The 17,994-nt window shown below is 40.3% G+C and overlaps 3 protein-coding genes across 15 annotated transcripts in view; 2 read left to right on the top strand and 1 right to left on the bottom strand.

Annotated features, from left to right (window-relative positions):
• The window catches only part of rbm47 (RNA binding motif protein 47), a 33,623-nt gene extending 27,645 nt beyond the window's left edge, over window positions 1-5,978 (top strand). For all 13 annotated transcript variants that reach the window (XM_032531655.1, XM_032531604.1, XM_032531612.1 and 10 more), the window contains 2 exons: window positions 1,338-1,528; window positions 2,681-5,978. In XM_032531655.1, coding sequence (XP_032387546.1) covers window positions 1,338-1,528; window positions 2,681-2,932 — 443 coding nt within the window. In that variant the 3' untranslated portion in view covers window positions 2,933-5,978. The remainder of the gene's footprint in view (window positions 1-1,337; window positions 1,529-2,680) is intronic.
• Window positions 5,979-8,095: 2,117 nt separating this feature from the next.
• zfp91 (ZFP91 zinc finger protein, atypical E3 ubiquitin ligase) lies at window positions 8,096-14,005 on the top strand. Its single transcript, XM_032535476.1, has 12 exons — window positions 8,096-9,033; window positions 9,327-9,364; window positions 9,560-9,676; window positions 10,120-10,147; window positions 11,265-11,375; window positions 11,464-11,556; window positions 11,695-11,880; window positions 12,039-12,089; window positions 12,317-12,395; window positions 12,563-12,677; window positions 12,797-12,896; window positions 13,012-14,005. The coding sequence occupies exons 1-12, from the start codon at window positions 8,615-8,617 to the stop codon at window positions 14,003-14,005; spliced, it is 2,331 nt and encodes a 776-aa protein (XP_032391367.1). The 5' UTR covers window positions 8,096-8,614.
• Window positions 14,006-15,210: 1,205 nt separating this feature from the next.
• si:ch211-113e8.11 (uncharacterized) lies at window positions 15,211-16,683 on the bottom strand. The gene is made up of 2 exons (XM_032532252.1): window positions 16,347-16,683; window positions 15,211-16,232 (listed from the first exon to the last, which is right to left on the bottom strand). The coding sequence occupies exons 1-2, from the start codon at window positions 16,418-16,420 to the stop codon at window positions 15,551-15,553; spliced, it is 756 nt and encodes a 251-aa protein (XP_032388143.1). The 5' UTR covers window positions 16,421-16,683; the 3' UTR covers window positions 15,211-15,550.
• Between the last annotated feature and the right edge of the window lie 1,311 nt (window positions 16,684-17,994).

Here is a 17,994-nt window from a genome sequence, read left to right as displayed (position 1 = left end):
TATATATATATATATATATATATATATATATATATATAATAAAAGGATTTCACAATTCTATAATTTGATACTCTTTTGGCACCTCCAATACAGTGCTTTCATTCAACTGAATAAGGAAGCCATATTTTTCACACAGTGCTGTTGTCTTTCTGCACATGACCATCATTATGTGGGATCAATGCTTCCAAAATCTCACATTTCCTTTGTACTCTTTTTTATGCACTTAACTCCATTTCTTTACTGAAAGGTGGCTGACAGTAAAACAAATATAAATCTCACAAAAGATTTACTATATCAATTAACATTGTGAAGTTCTTTTTGGACATCAACTTAACCAGTTTTATTTTCTGTAGGAGCAACTGCTTTAGCTTTGTTAGCGTTACAACACTTTTAGTAAAGAATGGAGTTGAAATGCAAAACTAAATACACAAACTAAAGATTATTTATCTTCTCTTTACTATTGTGTCTACTCTATTCTGATCACTGAAAGGATAATACCAGTGTTATGTAGGGTTGCAGCCCATCTATTGTTGTATACATTTAGTTGTCATGGTCATTATCATTTTGTTTTGTTTTGTAAATATGAGGTCTACTGTTTAAAACATAGACGGAAATGTTCTTATTTCCCCAAAACAGTAAACCCAAACCCAACAAACATCAGGATAAAACAGAAATCTTAATAATAGAAATGCAAAAGAAAAATAGTAAACTGGTATTATTCTTCAATCTTCTTTAATCTTAAAGTGTATTAGTAAAGACAAAAGGGACAAAAAGTCTACCAAAATGTTTTTTTATCATAACTATTTGCTGTTGAATGTCATGTATTTGGGGATCAGAGGTCCATTTCATATAGTGGACGTTCTTGATGCTCCTTCTGGAAGGATTTGACTCTAATCTGGAGCTCGGCCTTAGTCTCGAACTATACGGTATCACAGGATCCCCACCAGATTGAAAAGACTTTTGTCCATCTGAAACAATGACTGACGTTGTGCTCGCTCTGTATGTGTGTGTGTGTGTGTGTGTGTTGGAGCATTGAGGTTAATCCACAGTTGAGCACCATCCTAATCCAAATCACACCCCAACGGCAACTTGTGTAACTTATTTTTTTTCCCCTTCTTAACTAAATTGTTTCCTTCAACTTTTATTGCTTTAGGAGTCACTCCTTTCATAGTTTTCAGACTTAAGTGTGCATGTTTCTGTTTGAGCATGGGTGCAAATGTGCTATTATTTCATACTGTATATTGTGAATGCAAACGTAACCATCTTTTGCTATACTGTTGTCTGCAGTGGTCCCATCTGTCATCCAAGCTCTCATTCTTGTGTCTCTTTATGTTCAGTGGCATTGCCGACTCTGGGTGGGCAGTACTCAGTGTTCAGCACGGCTCCTACAGCCAAGCTGATGGAGGAGGGAAAGGTGCACACGGTGGAGCACCTTATGAACCCTCTGGCCATGCAACACCCTGAACACACCACCGCTAGTGCTGCTGCAACCGTCATGCCTGCGGTCTCTACCCCTCCACCTTTTCAGGTGTGCATTATGTCATTGTTTTATGTTTCACAGACACAAGCTTTTTGAATTTGATTCATGCTTAAAGATGTAAAGTACTGCATCCTTCAGTATCTATGGATCAGATTTGACACCAAATTCCCCATAAAGCTTAAAAGAGTAATCCACTGAATTAGCATAACATTAGCAATTTTGCATAAACTTGTTGGAGTCACAATGGCCATTTTAAAAATAGTATCAAATTTTCTTCAGCAGAACCTAAGATTTTGTTTTTTTGTTTCACACATTCTTCTTCTTTGTCAAAACCAAGAACCTACATTACCCACAAAGCAACTCTGTTATGCTTGTAACTGCTAATGTAGCATTAACTGTCTAGCCTCAAGCAGAGATGAGGCTAGACAGGGAGCTACAGAGGTCTGATCGGCTTATGTCTTTCTACCTCCACATCCCCACAATGTATTTAAGAGTCAAATAAATGTAGTGGAATGAAAAGTACAATTGTTTTGGTGACTGTGAAGGACTGTATTTTTAGGCTGGTCTTTAAAATGCTATGGCCACCAGGGAGCATCGATTAGAATGTAGAATGCTTCTTATAGGTATTTTATCAGGATTAAGATGTGTGTTTTAACAAAGGCTTATTACTAAGCAAATACAACAAATACAAAACTTCAGTAATACACTATTTACCTGTTCAAAGATTAATTTAATGCACTTAAATGCAGCAATACACATCATGCTAAATCTGCTGAGCAAATAATAATCCTGTTACACTGTAACACACATTGTGTAATATCAACAAACAATATTTCAAATTGAGACACATAAGGTTTGCAAAGCAACACCTCCGTTAATATACAGCGTTCTAAACAATAAACACATGGGCAGCGCAAGGCTCCACCATTATACTACTTCAAAAACAAGCAGCAACGTGGGCAACAATATCTAATTAACAATGTAAAGTTATTATGAAGGAAAACTAACAACAAGAGGTTGTCCTTTGTCACAACAATAGTTAGCCCACCACTTATTACATGACAAATATTACCTATTTGTACTCATTCTATTCTCACTTTCTAAGGTGAAACTCAACATTGAATGGATTCTTTCAATGAATATACACTTTAGAAATCCTCTTATTCATTACAGTCCTACTTTTTCTCCTGCATTTCCCAGGGCCGTCCTATCACTCCTGTCTATGCCATGGCCCACAACGTTCAGCGCATCCAAGCAGCCGGTGGCCTGTATGGAGCTGGATACGTCCCCATCACAAACTACGCTGCCAACACTGCAGCTCTGGCCGCTCTGCAGAAGAATGCAGCTGTGGCGGCTGCAGCATATGGGGGATACACAGGCTACGCAATGCCACAGGCCTTCCCCGCCACAGCCTTCCAGCTGCCTATCCACGATATTTACCAGACATATTGATAATGAGGGTCAGACCACGACAAAGTTACCCTGCCTGTGACTGAACCACCACCAGTCTGTCCCATCACTTGAACTTGTGAACATCCAAAAGCTCTAAAGGAATGTCTTTTGAAGCAAATATTTAGAAAACAGACAGAGAAACAATGACATCTCACTCATATCTGTCCAATGCATTCTGGCCTGATCTGTCCAATGTACTGGCCTCAGTATATCCTGGACCCAAGACAACCATATGACAGGCTTAATTATGCAGCGTCACTGTTTTATAAAACACATAGAGGACAGTCCACTTACTGAGGAAACCTATCAGTATGTGGTGATAATCGTCCCCCAACAATAAGCATTAACTCATAATAACAAACATCTCACTTGCTCTTTGTCTCTGTGTCTCTGACCCCCACCACCTTGTTGCTATGGCAACAGAAACACTGAAGGTACATTCAAGTATTTATAAAGAGAAGATGCATATTTAAGGTTTTATTCTCTGTAGGTTTCTCTGATTAATGGAGTGAAATTGGTTCTCTGAGGCAGAAAAGAAACACCTTTACACTGTCTATTTTTTTTAAACTGTAAAAGCGTGAGCGTAAGAAAGAAAAGTTAATTGAAACAAAGTAAAAGAACAACAGGAACTACTTAAAAGAGAGGATACCACTGAAGACAACTGTTTTGGATATACTAATGTTTTGTTTTCATTAATATATGGTAGCCTAATAATTCTACAGTCTGTAGGTGATGCTATCCGTCCATGCTGGTTGAATGTGTAAGCTTCAAACATGCCTGTTTGATACTTTTTGGTTTATAAGATTTGTTTGTTTTGGATATTTTTAAATGAAGGTTTCTAAGTGTTGTGTTCATTTGCTTAGTTTGCTTGTTTTTAGGTCTACTTGTTTTTTTATGTTTTATGGAAACATACATCTTGGTTTGTTTAAAAAAAAAAAGAAGAAGTTGCCAGCTAAATAATGTTATTTTGGCAGATTCACTGGGGGAACAAATACTAGAGAAAGAAAACTGGAAAGCTTTTTCAACATGATTTATCTATAAGCCTGATAGACAGCGACACCATGTACATTCCCACCCTCATAAAACTGTGCTGACAGGGGACTCAGACTGAACAGATGTTTATTGTTTTTTTCTCTCTATTTACATATATCTTTAATAATGTGTTTTTGAATTGTTTGACTTCTGAAAGTTGAACAACTATGGACAGAAAGAGAGACATTTTTCTAAGTGGAATGCAACACTCTGCCACCTAAAGAGCTCCTGCATTTTCCAATGCCTACCAAATATAAACGTAAGGCTACATACACTCCAACATTTTTAGATAAGAAATATTCTCTGTGCCTGACTACAGTGCCTTAAATCTGCATACTGGACTGGAGTTTTCTCCATTCATATTTACAATCATTTGTGGTATTACTGTGTTGTCGTGAAACAAGTAGGTTTCGGTCTCTGTAGTCAGATCTAACAAGGCTACCTCTTTCTTGTAGTCTCTTCTCTAAATGCTTCTGCAGCAACACTCCGTATGTCTGTCTCCTCTTTATTTCTCGTCCTCCAAACTGTGCTTGACTGAGGTGCACTTAAACATATTTATAAAAGGCAAGATATTGCGACTTTCAGATGAAGAGATAATAAATACTGAGCATTAGTGTGAACTGGGCTAGTTTGGAGTTTCTCAATTATTGTATGTTTGACAGAGATTTTCCCTGCGGCTAAAACATAAAAATATCCCTCATGGATGTTTAGCAGACACTTTTTAACTCTGCTGTGTGTTGAAAACTAGTATAATATTTTACTGGGAATAACTAGAGCAATACCTCATGTTGAAATATACAAGTAGCCATGCATGTAGCCTATGTATGTGCTACAACACACAAACATAATGAAAGCAAGCAGATGCTGGTCATGAAGTCGCACTCCACAATCTTTGTTTAAGACCATGCAAAACATTTGTATGCTGGCTTGTGTTTGTGAACCAGTTTTGGTAGTTGTTTTTAATCACTATGTTTAAAGAGAATATCTTATTTGCTAATTTTCCATCATTTCCTCAGATTTATGACTACATTTTACACATAAAACAACATAATGGGTTTGACTTTGAGGATGGTCTGGATCATGACTTTTTATGTCCAAGACATTAAACGAAATGATTGATGATCCACAGCAAACAGGACATATTTTTCTCATCTCACTCCATCATAGCTACATTGTGCTTCTTCTCTCTCCTCTTGAACTGGATTTGTTGTAGAAAGAAAACTGCTGATAACTGCTTTTGTTATTTTCTTGTATGACGACAATAAGTCAGGATATATTTAATATATGCATTATGTGTTATGTCTATGAAGTGAGAAGAAAATGTATAATATATTCTAAAACAAATTTCTTTTCTTTATATACACCTTGTTTAAGGATTAAAAATTAAGAGTGACAAAAGTAGAGGAAAAACTTTTTTTTCACCAAAGTGTCCAATAGTTTTTAAAACATTCAAGTTATTGTGTTTTTGTCATGTGTAATATTCTGTACGCTATTTTGTACTGGTTTTGGTGTAATGAGTGGGACCACAAAGGCCTTCTGGTGTAAACTAAGAACTAGAAAACTGGTCCACTGCAGTGTTACTCCAATGGTGTTAATCCATCAGCACTTTGAGCTGTTGGTGTTGCAACTTTGCATGTCAGTTTTGGATAAACTGTTAAAAGTCTGATGATGTTTTAACAGCCATCCAAATGTCATGTGTTAAACGGCAGAGAACTGTGTCCTTCTGGTTCTGCCACCCACTCAAAACGCCTGCTTTACTTTCTATTGCCTGCATTTCATCCACACTACGGCATCCTTGTGTCAGTGGTGTGGACCTGCATATGCCTAGTTTAACATAGGTGTTACCATTTAAATTCTCCCTAGTGTGTGCCTTAATGCCAATATGTGGCTTTTGCTATGCCTTTGTAGACCTATCAAACTGTTTGCTATCTGAATGTTTGGTTTAAAAAAAAGCTTGTTCTGTATTGTTATATTTATAGTGATAAAGTAGATAAATAAAGCATTTCCAAAAGGATACAATACTGTCATTCATTTTGTTTGTCTATATACACCCCTTTGTTTAAACACACAGAAACTGACTAATCATGTCACCTAGCTTCAATTTTAGGAACTGTATAACTAGAAAGTTTGAAAAGGGTCAAAAGTTTCTTGAATAGTCCAGAGGCAGAGGACTTTGACTCTGACCTCTGTGAATGGAAACCCATGCCTGACCTGCTACATCAGCTACTATTAAGCAATGTGTCACGGTGGAGAGAGGAGAGAGAAAGCAAAGTGTTTGGAGAATGTTTCATAAACTTCTCTGTGGCAGGTCAACTTTACTCTAGAAACATGTTGTACCCAAGCAAGGAGTTCAGGGAGGCTTTCATGAACATTAGTAGCATTCATCATGCAGTACAGTGTGTACAGGAGTGCAATCCGAGGTACATGGAGTACCTTTCAGCCAATCGTTTGACCATTAAAGGTGCTCTAAGCGATGTTGGGTGACGTTACTTCTTGTTGATGTTCGAAGTATTTTCTAACAAAACGAGACTAGCTTGCCCCTTCCTCCTCCTCATCTTGTCTCCTCCCTTCTGTGCTTCCGCGCACTAACCCCCCAACCCCAAATCCTTCTTGTTGGTTATTGGCTGGAACGCTGGAACACTGTTTGTGTAAGCTTCGTGGTGCAAGTGAACACAGTTTGTTTTTGTTGCCGTTTGTAGACCCTGGGCTGTCTACAGAGACCGGGTTATTTTTTCAGTGTGTTCTGGGGACAGGCAGCTCATGGCTAGTGAAGAGATGTTTGCTGTACGTGACAACAAATGTTATAGCCTAAAACATGCGTGACATCGCTTGGAGCACCTTTACAATGTGGTAAAATAGTTACAGAAAAAAAAAAAATATGTACTATTGATAGAGTGCTAATACTACAAATTATTAAACTTTTAAACAATAGCAGCAACAGCAAAAAATGTATGTCTCAAGTTAAATCATGTTCATTGCACACAAACTCTCTTCTTAGTGCATGCACCAGCTTCTCTGCTGATGTTGTGTAGCCTACAGTAAATGCATCCAATGTTAGTTTACACAATAAACATTTGCTATTTACCATTTATGACTTTGCAATTTACCATTAACGACTTGTTCAAACATGCATGTGATTAGGTAATCACTAGAGATTAGTAAAATGCTTAATGTTAGGCAAATCCCTCAGTGGTAATACAATATATATTGAGAAGCAGCATATGCATTGTGTATTTACCTCATTAACGATGGCACATGGTCCCTCTCTACATGCTTTTAATAATAAGAACTATTGGTATTGGTTTCAATATTGATATTTCTCAACCTGGTATTTTATGGTATTGGATTAAAACCTAATTGTAGGGTTTTGCTTATCCCCGTGCACAATCCCATGTGGTGGTTTACACAGCTGGGTGTTCGTGATTAGTGTATATTTAATAAAAACTTTACAGACAAGATGCAAGAGTTTATTTCCCAGGAATATTATCTCCAACATACTGCCTTAATAAACACCTCAACACCACACCTACTTTATCGAACTGACTGGTGACAAGAGAAGGATTTATGCTGTCATTGTGGCTTGTTATAGTTTACATGTAAGACAATATTGCCATCTGGTGGTAAATACACCACATCAGAATAACCCGCAGCAGAGCTGTTCAGCTCTGACCAGTGCGTTTTTCAATGGCAGCCATGTTAGCTCCACAGTCATTAATGCAGAATATTGTAGGAAATAAAACATTTTTAGTCTTTATTGTGGTTAAAATAGGAATTAAACACATGCAAGAAGATGATTCAGTCTGAGTGTTGAGTCAAATATTGTCATGTATGTATTTAGCACAGAACACAAAAATATTGTGGACTGGGGAATAAAATACACTGATAATAGTATTTTCACCTGTCAATGTCAATGTGGGTCAATGTGTGTGGCAGGGAAAGTATTCTGCATGAATAACACATGCACATTATTACATTAATTCTGTATTATTTATTATAGGAAATCCGTTGCTAATTCTATTCAGGATCTTATATCCCTATTTTGTATCGTAAAAGGATAAAATCAAGACAAAAATATAGAAATACCCTTAAAACAAAGCTGATCTAACTTGCACTATAGTTCCCATGATGCCCCGGCAGCCATCCGCGTGTGCGATACTTTTGCACGCCTGCTGCTGTCAGTCTTGGTAGATTTACAAACAGTGCAGCTAGGCCGACTCATCTGCAAAATGCACAAAGGGAAATCCAGATGATTTTTATAGCTGCTAAAATGCGTTACCGCTCCTGAACGTAACCCCAGTTTACATTTGGCTTAAAGGAGACGCAACAAAGCGCACAAAATGGTTGTGCTCCAGGCCCGGGCGAATAAGTAGGTTTACTATAGCTTTAAGAACGCGAAATAGTGTCTGCTTCTTTAAAATTATATCGGTTTATTGCAGAATAGATAATTAAGAAAAGTTTTCAATTTCTAATTAGTAAATATATGCATTTTATTTGCGACGAATCCAGCGCATTCACAGAAAATGCCCCACTGTTGGATAAAGGCCGCTTGCAATCAAAACGTCTTTAAACCAGATGTCCGTTTTTCCTCAAATTGCTGAACCTAGTTTAATTTAAGCTGAATTTGAAGTAGGCTGAAGTGTCCTCACGGTGATGGAACCGGTTGACGACCGAACCGGGGGTGTAAATAAAGGTAAAGAGCCGGTGGAGGACAAGGCCGCAGAAGAAACCCCAACCACCAGTACAACCGTTACCCCGCGGAGGGGACTCAGAGAGCGGGGAGCGTGCCGCCCGAGAACCAGCGTCTCTGCTTCAATACCAGACGTTAACGGAGCAACGTCGAGCCCGCAGAGCTCAGGGCGAGTTTTAAGAGACAGGTCAACGAGGGCAGTACCAGCCTGGTTAAAGGACACCAAGAGCGACGACGAGGACGAAGAAGACGAACCGAGCCCGGACACCGGTGCGACAAAGCGGAGGAAAGTTTCCAACTCGAGGCGGAAGAAAATTTCTGAATCTGCGGGTTTGGCTGAGACTGCAGGGGGGGTCGCAGGTGAAAGCCTTCAAGGCACAGAGTATGTTTTTAATCATACAGTCATACCTAATAGACAGCTACATTTGTTTATGTAGAGCCAGTCTAGACTTAAAACTTGTGTGTTTATGTCGGTGGGGTCAATTCCTGTCAAAAGCACGCCTTCGGCATAGCTCATCCCCTTTCTGCAGCTCTGCATAAATAAGGGTGGAGTAAACTTACCTGGCTGAATTACAAATTAACATATTTGTATTCAAATGCTCAAACTTTGAAATGCATTGTTGTATTAGATATATTATGATGTCAGACCTCAGTGTTTATTTCCCCTATCTGCAGCTCAGAGGACCCCAAGAAACCTGCCACAGATGCTCAAGGTAATCAGAAAAATGTTGGGGAAAAAAACTTCAGTATGTCTCTTGCTAAATCTACATTTAAAATTTAAATCTAATTCTATATATGTGCAAGTGGATTTCACATAGAGCTGGCTTGTGTGTGGTAGTGTCTTCACATGCCTGTACACAAATGTCATACATCATGTTTGATGGCATGCTTCTTCTCCCTCCCTTTAGCTCTACCCTCCAGACGCGCCCCAGCTCAGACTCGTGCCAAGCCCCTGTCTGGCAGGGGTGTCCGCGGCTCTGCCAAGCCTGTGTGTAAGACCGAACCTGGAATGGAGAATCCAGCTGGTGAGCAACCTGTTGACAGTAAACTACAATGGCTCATCATGTGTGCTTATAATTCACAAATCAAATCCTGCAGATGCAGAAGCACTGAAGCGTTATGCTCATTAATAGTTTTCAGGATATTATTTATTATAGGAAACCATCAGTGACACCCTATTTAGTAGATAAGGGAGGGTTGGGATTATGAATGTTCTGTGTAATTAATAGGGTCTGTTCTGCCCCTTTGAGTAAAAAAACTGGGTGCAATCCTTTCTTGGCCCCTACCTTTTTACTTCCAAAAATTCACTAGACTGCTTGCAGTAGACTGCAGTATGCTTTCATCCCTTTTCCCATTTTGCATCATAAATGTGTACATTTATCTAAAATTGAAGGTTGAAGTGGCAAAAAGTATTCTTGTTGCTTTTCTCAAACTTGTCTTCTGTTTTATTTCTCTGTTTGTTACACAGCAGTGGAAGGAGAGATACAAAATGATATGTGAGTATATTTTGTTCCCGTTGGGTAAACATTATATGAACATTGTTAACAACAAGCATTAGGGACAGTTTGTGTTTTATTTAAGGTAATGGAGGAGTTTTGGGATCTTTAGTCAAAATAGACTTCACTCTCCCTTTGTCAGCTATACATTTTTTTTATGACCCTCCAAAATGATTGGGGAATAGAGGCATGACCTTCCCCAACAATTTATTGATGCCTTCTGTTCTGATTTGCACTTGGCAAAGATACACAGCCACTGTTTTTTTACAAGCATGACATACATGACTAACCTCTGCTTTCCCATTTCACACACACTCCACCAAGATGGTGGCCATTTTAGCAGATTTACTCACTAACATTGTTGTGGAAACACAATAAGCATGCACACTTCCTGTATTACTGCATTACTCAAATACTGAGTTATTCTTCTAGTAAACTTTTATTCACATGAATTAAAACATTGAGACCATTCAACACAGCGCATTGGGTAATAACAAATTCCACATGTGAACTGGTTGCTATGGACTCGTCACTAGGCCTTCTTCAATCAGTCATTGTATATTTTAGCATAAGTCTAGCTGCCAAAGCTGAACATTGTCCCAAACCCGTTGTCCAATATAATCCACTGCTTGCCTGTTTGCCTATATATCGGGATTCAGTATTCAGTATGCAGTATCCCGGGACCATTGTTTTTCAGTTGTTTGTTTCTCGAAAAATGACGCAAACTGTTTGAAGACAAAATCCATATCCAAGAGACCAGATGGCTTGTCTTCATACAGTACCAGCAACTCCTCCAACGCTCTCTGGACTCCTCGTAATGTTTGAGCGTCAATACAAAAATCTATTTCCTTTAATGTTTCCTCACCCGACGGGGTCTGGTCTTGGGTTTCTGTGCTTCCAGCTAGCGGTCTGTATTTTCGTCTTCAGCTCGTTGTGAATCTGTGTGCATTCACAATAGCTTAAATAGCTCATTGTTCACAATAGGCCTACCTGTGATTGTGGGGGTAGGGTCAGGTGTGGTGCAATCCATAAATACCGAACGGCCCTTAGTGTGTGACTAAGTGAGAGCAGTGATGTGTTTTGATGGCCGCTGTGTTTCACACTTACGCTGTCTCAGTAAAAAGAAAGTAGAGGAAAGCGAGGATGTTGCTGACCCACTCTACGGTGATGAAGACCCTCCATTTCGGGATGACCCAAACGATCTCAGCTACCAGCCACAAAGTCAGAGGTACACTTTTCTCAAGCGCATTCACATGACCCTGTACATACAGAAAGTGGGGAATTCTGTTTTAAGTGATTTGTTGTTTTGCTTTCAGTGGTGTAGAGGAAGAAGAGGGTCTGAGCAGTGATGAAGACCTTCCTTTTACAGATGACCTAAATGACCAGAGCTACGATCCAAAGGCTGAACGGTGTGTGCGTGTGTGTGTGTGCGCGCGCGTGTGCGTGCGTGCGTGCGTGCGTGTGTGTGCGTGTGTGTGTGTGTGTCACAGTTAGACATAGGCACCAAGTTTTTGGTCAGTAACTGAACATTTCTCTTTTTGTCTTAGGGATGCCCCTAAACCTAAGCGCAGAGCTCCTCCTAGACAGAAGGAGAAGAAGGAGAAAGAAAAGACACCTAAAAAAGAGAAAGAGGTTGCTGATATAAAAATTGAAGGTTTGGACAACTTGGAGACTTTGGAAGAAGAAGTTAAGCTTGAGGAAGAAATAGTGGAGGACCCGGATGGACCCAGGAAGTAAGCACAGTACCAGGCAATGAATATCAAGTCATCAATAGGAAAGATTCACATTACTCATACTGCGTGTCTAACTAGCTACTGTTGCATGTTGAATCAGAATGTAACGTGTGTCTGTATGGTTACAAAGCAAATTTGAATTTTTCCTTCTGTGTTAGGAGAGGCCGGCGGAAAAAAGACGATAAAACCCCACGGCTGCCAAAGAGAAGGTGAGGTTGATGTCTGTTTTAGGGCATCGTAATTATTACTTTATAATAAGATTTAAGTGAATCAACCTGTAATTTCACTCAGAAATAAAGCACATGGCAGTGATTAATGTTTGACATGGTGAACAACAACTTTGGATATATGTGAGATATCCACAAGGAGTTGAGATTAATTTAATTTGTGGTTTCAGCATTGTGACATTGCAATGACATGTGCTTCCCCTACACAGGAAGAAGCCCCCAGTACAGTATGTGCGCTGTGAAATGGAGGGATGTGGGACAGTCCTAGCTCATCCTCGCTACCTACAGGTCTGTCACAGCTTATTTACATCTGTCACTCTAAGCTAGGAATTGTTCAAATGTAGTAAGTGTAAAACGTTTGATTTTCAAACACATGCCGTTTTCAGTCTGCTAACCCCTGCATCCTCCTGTTAGTGATGCTCTGTTTTTACATGTTTTCTCTTTCTGCACACCAGCACCATATAAAGTACCAGCACTTGCTCAAGAAGAAATATGTATGTCCTCACCCTTCTTGTGGAAGGCTTTTCCGACTACAGAAGCAGCTGCTGCGTCACGCAAAACACCACACAGGTACACCTATAGTATACTGTACATGTATACATAAAACATGCATTGGGTTCGATCTGTGACACTTCTTGTTATGATTGATAAGAGAACACATCTATATTTTGAGTGTTTTGTCATTGCAGACCAGAGGGACTACATCTGTGAGTTCTGTGCTCGTGCCTTCAAGAGCTCCCACAACCTGGCTGTGCACCGCATGATTCACACCGGAGAGAAGCCCCTGCAGTTAGTACTTCTCATTTACAGTTTTTGCTTGTTTGCTTTCTTTGTTCTTTATTCTCTTAAAATGTCCAAGATTACTTGAATACATGCATTGTCTTTCAATTCCCCCCCCCCATAGGTGTGAAATCTGTGGGTTCACATGTCGTCAGAAGGCGTCTCTCAACTGGCACATGAAGAAGCATGATGCTGATGCCACTTATCAGTTCGCCTGCTCCATTTGTGGCAAGAAGTTTGAGAAGAAGGACTGTGTGGTAGCTCATAAGGCTAAGAGTCACCCCGAGGTGCTCATCGCTGAGGCTCTGGCAGCCAACGCTGGCGCCCTCATCACAAGCCCTGCCTCCCTGCTGGAGCTTCCAGGAAACCCCATGCAAGCAGAGGTCACTAGCCTGGACATGAGCCAAATAGGGCAGGGTGGGCAGATGGACCAGTTGAGCAATGAAGGGCAAGTGGCTCAGGTGTCACAGATGGGTCATGTGACCCAACAAGTGAGTCACCAGGTGGTTTTACTGGGACAAGACCAGAGCCTCCATACCATGCAAGTACCAGTGACGATTGCCTTGTCCCCTATTGACCCCCCTTCGCCAGCTGACAACCAGCAGCAGACTCATCTCCAGCTCCAGATGCCCGTCCAGTTTGTGCAGGCTGCTCAGCAGCCACAGCAGCCCCAAATCCAGCAACTGACCCTCCACTCCAGCTCAGTGCTGACCCAGCATCAACCCCAGCTTCACCCTCTTCAGTCATACTCCTCCCAGCAGCAGAGCCAGGGGCAGACACAAATTCTTCAAATGACCTTCCAGTCGGTCAGCCAGTCTCAGACCCACATTCAGCAGATCCCCATTCTAGCCACCTCTCAGCAGCTTCAGACCCTGCACACAGCTTCCCTGAGCTCTCCTCTCCTGTCCCCGTCCCAGCCCCAGTCCTTGAACCCAGCTTCCACTAATGGGGACAGCCTTATTCTGGACAATCCGGCTCTCTCGTCTACCTCTCCGTCAGCCAGCTCCCTTGTGCAGACAGAAGTTATGGGGGAGGAGGGTGTGGTCTGGGAGCAGACAGAACACGGGGAAGTTCACTCAGACAGCACTGAGAGACATGGGGAGCAGACTCTCATGTAAAACAAAGAGCGCATACAAAACAGAAGATAGAGGCACATTGCCATCAGGGACCTAATGTACTGTACTGCAATGTTTGAGCTAAATGTAGGAGCACCAGTATATTATGTACTGTCCACTCATAGTCATATTTGGTAGCTTTTTAGAATATCTGTATCAGGGAAAGATTTGTGTCTGTATGTGTAAGTTGTTGCCTTTGTACATATGTCCTGTAACTAGCCTTTTGTGAGTCTGTGTAATGATGCTGAGGTTATGTTGCAATGCTGTTGCTATTATGCAATATTATATCATACCTCCTAGTAATATATAGCGCACACACACACACACACACTTAATGTGTGGCGTCAAGGTTCCTATTGGAATCAATTCTATATTATGAATTAACACAAAACATGTATTAGAATGCTATACATGGACCCTAATGTGTGGGGTGAGCAATTTCTCTCATAATAAATAGGCAGCTATTTTTTTCAGTTAGGGTCCAGATCTACTGTAAAGCCTTTATTTGGTGAGGTTATAAGAAAATATAATAGAAAACAGTCAAACAAACATTTCAAAACCTAAAAAGGAATAGACAAATGTTTTTCAGTCTTATAAAGGTATGCATATTTTAACTATTTTGGCAGTGTCCTTTAACATGTTTCACTGACAGCTTTTAGCTGTTTGTTGGCTGGTGGTAGACATTGAAGGAAAATGTACCTAAATAATTTAAGTACTACTCACAAAAGTCCTTGGTCATTATAGGCAGCCAAACTGTGACCTTGGATACTGGAAATCACACACTAACCCTTAATAGCAAGCATAGTCATTGAATCCCTTAGACTATTACTCAACATTGTGCATATTGGCTTACTGACAGTCAAAATGGAACAAACCCATTTGCTATGTCACCTGTTGCTTTTCTGCTATGACGAGGAGAGAATTTACTATGAGTGGGTTCCTAATATACAGTTATACATTTATTCAAAATTAAAAGACATTGCAGGCCTCTTGTCTTTGCTATAATGTCCTGACATTAACACTAACATTTATTTTGAGAAGAATACATAGGTCAAAAACTATAAAAGGCCCATTACAAATAAGTCCTGTAAATTATTACTCAGGCCTACAATATGTAAACTCAAAATGTGTAATAACCTTTGTAATGTAATTTGAAAAGCAAAGTTATGTAAAAACCTTGGAGCATATGTCAATATGAAATCAGAGGATGTGTGGTAGAGCAAACAGAAACGGTTCATTTATAAGATGTAAATAAACGTCTTAACATTTATCCAGAGTATTCACTGAGAGTTTGAGATCACAATCCAAACCAAACACACCCAAGAAACCCCACAGAATCTCTCTTCAACTGGGGCAGCTAGGTTGGTGGTTCAATCCCCAGCTCCTTCTGTCCACATGTGAAAATGTCCTTGAGCAAGAACCACAGATTACTGTACACCTGAGTCATTCATTGGTCCTAGAATGGATAGTGCACAATTTCTACAATATATACACACTGAAAAAAACATGTCACCCTAGTACTATTGCTTTAATGACAGAAGACTTCCATCAAGACCTATTGGTCTGCTCTCTTTCCCTCTGCATGACATACTGCTTCATAGCTCGTTTAGGAGGAATCAAGGTGTTGCTCAGTCCAACCTTTCTCTTCTTCACCTGCTGCCCTCCTAACTCTTCCTCTTTTGTCTCCTGGTGGAGGTTCCGGGATCCTCCTCCAAATGTGCCCCCTGCCTGGGACTCATCTTGATCGGACACTGATGCTTCTTCACTCACAGGTGGATGACAATCAGTGTGAGTCTGGAGGTCACTGTCATGAGCAAACTTGCATTTGATCCCAAACCTGCATCTCCCATCTTTCCTGTATGACACACACATCCTTTTTCCTCCTATCTGGGAGGGTTTGGCCTGCATTGTGAGGGGGACGTGTTTCTGCAAGGCGCTGAGCTTTTGGTCTGCCTGAGCCTTGAAAGGGTTGGCAAACACACTGCCGTCCGAACAGGTACGTAGAGAAGGAGGGGGTAGTTTATTGGAGGTGAGGGAATCCAGGGAAGGAGCAGGCAGGGTGGACTCGCAGGCTGCAAAAGATGCTGGTTTATGGGCATGTGGTGATGATGAAGATGGCTCTGGCTCTTCTTCCTCTGGTTCCGATTCACTGGAAGTTGAACCAGACTCCAGCAAGAAGTTGCGGGACTTTTTGGCAGCTGATGCCACCTCACCCATCTCCTTAACAGAACTTGAAAATAGTAAAGGAGAGACGGAGAGGTTAACAGCCTACACAAGCTAGCGTAATAGTAGTTGTATATGGCAATCCGTGTTTTGTGCTACATGTTTTTAAGTAAATACTTACCCAAAACAATCACTGTTTACATCTCCATCGCTGTCGGACTCCGAGGACACTCCGTAGCCAACCAGAGAGTTCATGACTTTAAAATCAACCCAAGCTAAACTAGCTAGCTGGTTAGCTTGGTCTCAAAATCAAAGCACGCTATAACTGTTCCCTAGAATCTTAACTTAAACAGTTGAATTGAGTAAATGATACAGCGGGGAAATATTTAATCATTCCCATTCCATCTTTAAATTAAGGGCTAAGAGAACGTCTAGTCCATCGCTCTGGCCTCACGTTAGCTGCTGTCATTTAGCCTCTGCTCCGTGTTTACATTCTAGCTGCTGCCTGCACTGACACCTGCAGCACAGGCGTGGTATTGCAGCCTTAAATCATTACCAGCCCACAAACCACAAACATTGATCTACGAACTTATTGAAACAAAAATTCACTGGAATGTTAGGCTGTATAGTGTTGTATAATCTTTATACATTTATTACTTTTGAAATGCATTTTCTTTAATAACTTATTGCTTCCTTTCTTAACCTACTACAAAAAAGTGGTGACTATATCGGTTTTGTAATATAGCCTATTCTCATTTTTATTATATAACAATCTGAAAAAACAGTATATTTGCATGTATTCATCATACTGTAGGCTACTTTTTTTAAGTTAAGTCAATTTTAAAATAGCCTAACAGCTTCCAATTAAGAGATCACAAATTTGACTTAAATGGCTTGCTTTAGGCTACAATCTCTCTGTGTGTGTGTGTGTGTGTGTGTGTGTGTGTGTGTGTGTGTGTGTGTGTGTGTGTGTGTGTGTGTGTGTGTGTGTGTGTGTGTGTGTGTGTGTGTGTGTGTGTTTGTTTGTTTGTTTGTTTGTTTGTTTGTTTGTTTGTTTGAAATCCCCAAGATGCCTTGCATATTGGCTTACTGACATGGCTTCCTGGCAGTCTAAATGGAACAAACCCATCCGCTATGTCACCTGTTGCTTTTCTGCTAAGAAAAGGAAATAATTTACTATAAGTAGGTTCCTAATATACAGTTATACATTTATTCTAAATTAAAAGACATTGCAGGCCTCTCATCTTTGCTATAATGTCCTGACACTAACATTTATTTTGAGAAGAATACATAGGTCAAATCACCAAACAGTCCTTTGTTGGTAGGCTACTTGCAGTTTATTTTAATATGGTAAGATTTGTAGCAATACCACACTATGAAAAGGCCCATTACAAATATTAGTCCTGTAGCCTATTTAAATAGGCCTACAATATGTTAACATGCAGGTCTACGCTGGTATATAGTGAGATATAATGAGTTTGATCTAGGCTTTAACATCTTTGTGTAACCCTTTCTCATAAAGAGGGCAATTGTAATAGTCCAAGCAACATCCTTCTTAAATTTAGACTTTTGTCATTGCCAGTAAACCAGATAAGCTTCTCATGAATAAGTTGATGAGCAGCTCCCTCCTCCCCTCCCTGGCTCTCCGCCCCCGCTCATCCCTTTAAATTCCTCATGCCTGGCATCAGGTTCCCGGGGGAAAGGGCGGAGAACTGGCCCGTAACTCTGTAACATAAGTAACAAACAGGGAGCAGCAGACACACTAAAACTAGTTTTACCGAAACCTAAGAAGAGAAGAGAAGCGGTTCTGGCTCTAGCCTAACGGATCA

The sequence above is a fragment of the Etheostoma spectabile genome, chromosome 2 (assembly GCF_008692095.1).
Source record: "Etheostoma spectabile isolate EspeVRDwgs_2016 chromosome 2, UIUC_Espe_1.0, whole genome shotgun sequence".
NCBI lineage: Eukaryota > Metazoa > Chordata > Actinopteri > Perciformes > Percidae > Etheostoma > Etheostoma spectabile.
Note: the sequence above shows the minus strand (reverse complement) of the source record. Positions and strands in the feature narration are given on the sequence as shown.